This window comes from Poecilia latipinna, unplaced genomic scaffold (genome assembly GCF_001443285.1).
Source record: "Poecilia latipinna isolate Pla-1442-1.1 unplaced genomic scaffold, P_latipinna-1.0 Scaffold244, whole genome shotgun sequence".
NCBI classification, from domain to species: Eukaryota; Metazoa; Chordata; class Actinopteri; order Cyprinodontiformes; family Poeciliidae; genus Poecilia; species Poecilia latipinna.
Genome location: NW_015112860.1, coordinates 189562 through 193509, shown reverse-complemented (window position 1 = coordinate 193509; position 3948 = coordinate 189562). Strand labels below are relative to the sequence as shown.

At 39.0% G+C, this 3948-nt stretch overlaps 1 protein-coding gene across 1 annotated transcript in view; it reads right to left on the bottom strand.

Moving 5' to 3' along the window:
* Positions 1-2231: 2231 nt before the first annotated feature.
* LOC106947506 (uncharacterized) overlaps positions 2232-3948 on the bottom strand; it is a 12403-nt gene continuing 10686 nt past the window's right edge. The window contains exon 5 of the mRNA XM_015032537.1: positions 2232-2842. Within this exon, the coding sequence (XP_014888023.1) occupies positions 2724-2842 (119 nt within the window). The 3' untranslated portion in view covers positions 2232-2723. The remainder of the gene's footprint in view (positions 2843-3948) is intronic.

Sequence of the window (3948 nt, the reverse complement as noted above, 5' to 3'; positions counted from 1 at the left end):
CATAATGAGAGGTGGATTCATGTTGCTGCCTTAGCTCCCTCATTCGCTTCAAACAGATGGAACGACAAATGTTGCTCAGGTAACGTTTGTCACTTCTCGTGCGAGGAATTTCAGGATCAGTAATGACCTGCCTGGCAGGCTTTAGAGCTCGTTATGAACAGGATTGTCTTAAGCTGTAAAAACTCCAGGGTTTTCTTCAGCACTGCGACAAGGAAAGCGTAAATAATCAGCTGTTGTATTCATTAGCAGAAAATGAGAAATGGTCAAAATAATGGAAAAAGATACGGCGCTTTGCAATGCAAAGAAAACAAGTTCATGTTCATTTAGAAACAACAACACTAATGTTTGAACTCAGGAAGAGTTCAGACATCAATANCTGANCTCTGAAACCAGGAGNTTTTCAATGGGGTTCAGTTGTTATAAAAATGTTGTATATAATTAATATGACTTCAAAGAAATTTGAGTTTGTAATTTAACTACAGATAAACTGCTGAACTTCACTAATTAGTTTCAATAAACCCACAATAATGGATCTTTCTCACAACGTTTTCTTGCTATTTCTTGCGTGTGCAAACTTAATGAATATATCTGAATCTAGACGAGACAAATTGGTATATTACTCTTTTTTGACTACTTGATTTGGCCTTGTTTTAACCTTTGAGATGATGGTCTAAAAACCCCAAGCTTTTTGCATAGATTAATATAATTAACAGATGTTTTTTTCAGGCTGCAGCAGTTGTTGTTCGAACAATCTATTTATGAATTCCCCTAACACGGAGCTCAAATAAGTTCCTCGGCAACAAACTGGAAACAATGTCCCACTAATGTTGCATACGTATATGTCAATGGCTCATTATTCTGTAATTCTGAAATGTGGCTGTTATGTAATAACGCATATGTGCCCTTCCCTCCCCCAGTGTGCTTCAAGTGAACTGTTACTAAAACTAGAGCTTTACCGGCTCACGTAATCAATAAGCACAGATGAAATTCCAGGAAGTGGGGCGGGGAATGTTTTCCAATTAAAGGGGGGAAAAAATTAAACCTGAACTTTTGATTAGAGATAGGAAATGATCTATTTTGAAGGTATAAAAGAGAAAGGTGATAATAATAATAAATCAACCAACCAGCCTGTGCTGACATGTTCAACACTGGAAAAGTCTTTGTAAATAATTTCTCCCAGAATTGACCGACGATGCCTGATTAAGAGGCAGATGGAATGAGCAGCGGCAGAATTGAATTATTTTTGGAGAGCCGTCCCCCTTTTTCCTTGTTTCATTTTGATTTGTGACTCTGCCGTCTGCCAGCTGAGGCAGCCATCCCGCAGAAACAAAATGCCACCCCAAGCTCCATTTGCTGACAGGAAAGCCCGACTGTTTCCATTTAAAGCCATGATTAGGACCTGGAAGTGGCATGGAGGGGGGGGAGAGTGATTCTCCAACATCCCGCTGCTCAAAATGGCTCCAAAAACAAACAAAGAAAACCCCCAACGCACTCAGCAACATGTACCATTTCATCCCCGTATCGTTTCAATTAAATCTAAAAAAAAAAAAAGAGCTGGTAAATCTTATTTGCTCATTTCTTTCAATATTTGTTGTTCATCGCAAAATGTACAGCAGATCAAGAATATCCCACCTTTTCAGGTACAGTGAATGCAGCAGGATTTCAAGTTCAACTTAAGAGGAAATAAAGCTAAAGAGGCTGGACTTAGTGAAGAAAGAACAACTCAAACAATTTTTCTCTGTAGATTTAAACGACTTACCAAATAATCGAATTTCAAGACTTTTTGTGCAGCAGAAACCTGCCTTTGTTTTATTCTTTTTCAATAAATTCCTGAATTAATTATTAAATAAGATTTTTTTTTCTAGCAAACTAGTTGGGAATGATCAACCAGTACAATTCTGGCAAGTCATGAAGTATCTTGCAAAAGTATTGAAGCCCTTTGAGGTTTTTCACACTTTGTCACACGGGAGCCACAAATGTTGATGTTATGTTTAGATTTAAAGAGAAAAGTAGGTTACCATTTTGAAGGGGTAGGAAAATAATACAAGACGTTTAACCAATGACAATATAAAAAAAGAGAATGATTTTTGGGGGCAAATTAAATTAATATTAAAATCTAATTCCACCATTTTACATGGCTTAAAGACCACAGAGGAACCCTGGAGAACTTCTCAACTAGCTTTTCAAACACTATACTCTTTCTACATAGTCAAAGACAAGAAAGAATTTGATTAAGGTTTGTGCTGTTAGACACATCGAAGCTCATTTAATGGTAAAAATAACAGAACACACAAAGAACATCATCACTCTAATGAAAACTGTCAGAATACACCCACACATCACAGGAACAATATGGACCTACAGCAAATATGCCTTCTGTTATGAAAACTGTCTTAATACAATAAAATACATTAAAAATACAATGTAAACATTACAACAGGGAAGATTTAAATAGTTAAATATTACATATAAATAAATAAATAAGTAGATTTTACTTCAAGCAGCACCAAGCTGCTGCTGTTTTACTCAGCTGGTAACACACGCCCAACCACCACAGCTGCTAAATGTGACAAACGCCACATTGTGACAGAAGGAAACCAGAACCGACAGCAGAACCGTGTTAAATAACCAGAGACAACAACATCACACCTCTTGAACGTCGAAACCAAAACAGAACCCTGACAACATCATTTGGTCAAACAACACCCTCCGGGTCTCCGTATTTATTTGTATGGATGTGCGTGGTGGAGCTGTTTGGTCTTGGCTCGTTTTGAAAGTCCAACCCTGATTGGCCGCGTGCACGTCCTCAAAGGCTCCAGCCTCCTGGGTAGCTCTGGTGGTCCTGCAGACAAAGGGAGTGCTGGGGTTGAACTCTGTGTACACAGCGTTCCTGCTGCTTTTAAAGGTGTTTTCACAACTAATATGGAAGGCATGGTTCAATAGGGGATCAAAATTACAACATTTGTTTCAGTTTCTGCTGGTACAGTTTGTTTTCACGCTGCACTGCGTCAAACAAACCAAACTCTTTGAAAAACCTGTTCCCCTCACAGCCTGTGGGGGCGCTGCACCAAGAACTACTGAAGGAAACGACATGAAAACCTGAGAAGAAGCCACTGAGCACAACTTTCTTCTTCATGAAACGTAAACAAAAATGGAGTGGCGTCAGATTTTAGCGGTTGTAGGATTTCACTTTTGTGTTTGGTGAAAGACCATGAGCCATTTCTCACAGTAGTGTCAGACTCCCATGGTTGTTTTGGTTGGATTTACCCAGAATGCCCTGCCTTGTTGTCCTCTTCCTGCTTTCGTAGCAGTATCTGGTCCGTTTGGCGTTCACATATGCATTAAAACCGCGCCACAATTGACTTTAACTGAACTGTCCTAAGCTTTTAGGTGCACCAGAGTTATGGTGCGTTCACACCAAAAGTGTTACATGCTTCAAAAACGCGTCCGATGCTTTGAGTTCGACGCATGTGCAGACGCTTGACATTTTGCTCTCCACCTGGTGTTTTGCGCATCTGGTTTATGTTCAAAGTCTATGTGGAGGCGCGATGAGCTGTTGTTTTCCGTTGGACGCTCTTGACACTTCAAACTCCTCCACATAGACTTTGAATGTAAACCAGATATGCCTGATGCTTTTAGTGTCAGGTGTGACTGGAGTTGGATTAAAGCGGACTACAAAGGGTTGCTGTGAATGGACCTAAAGAGCTGTGTTTGTTGGAACATTTTATTATACAAGGTAAATACTGCATTCGATTTGAAAAGATTTTCAAACTTCACTTTGAAGATTTTAAATATTTAAAGACAGCTTTACTTTGAACAGATGCCATCAGGCTGGTAATGAAGAAGAGGATTTGTTTCTACTGCTGTTAATGGGGATTTTCATGTACAGGTGCTGGTCATAAAATTAGAATATTGTGATAAAGTTCATTATTTTCCATAATGTCATGA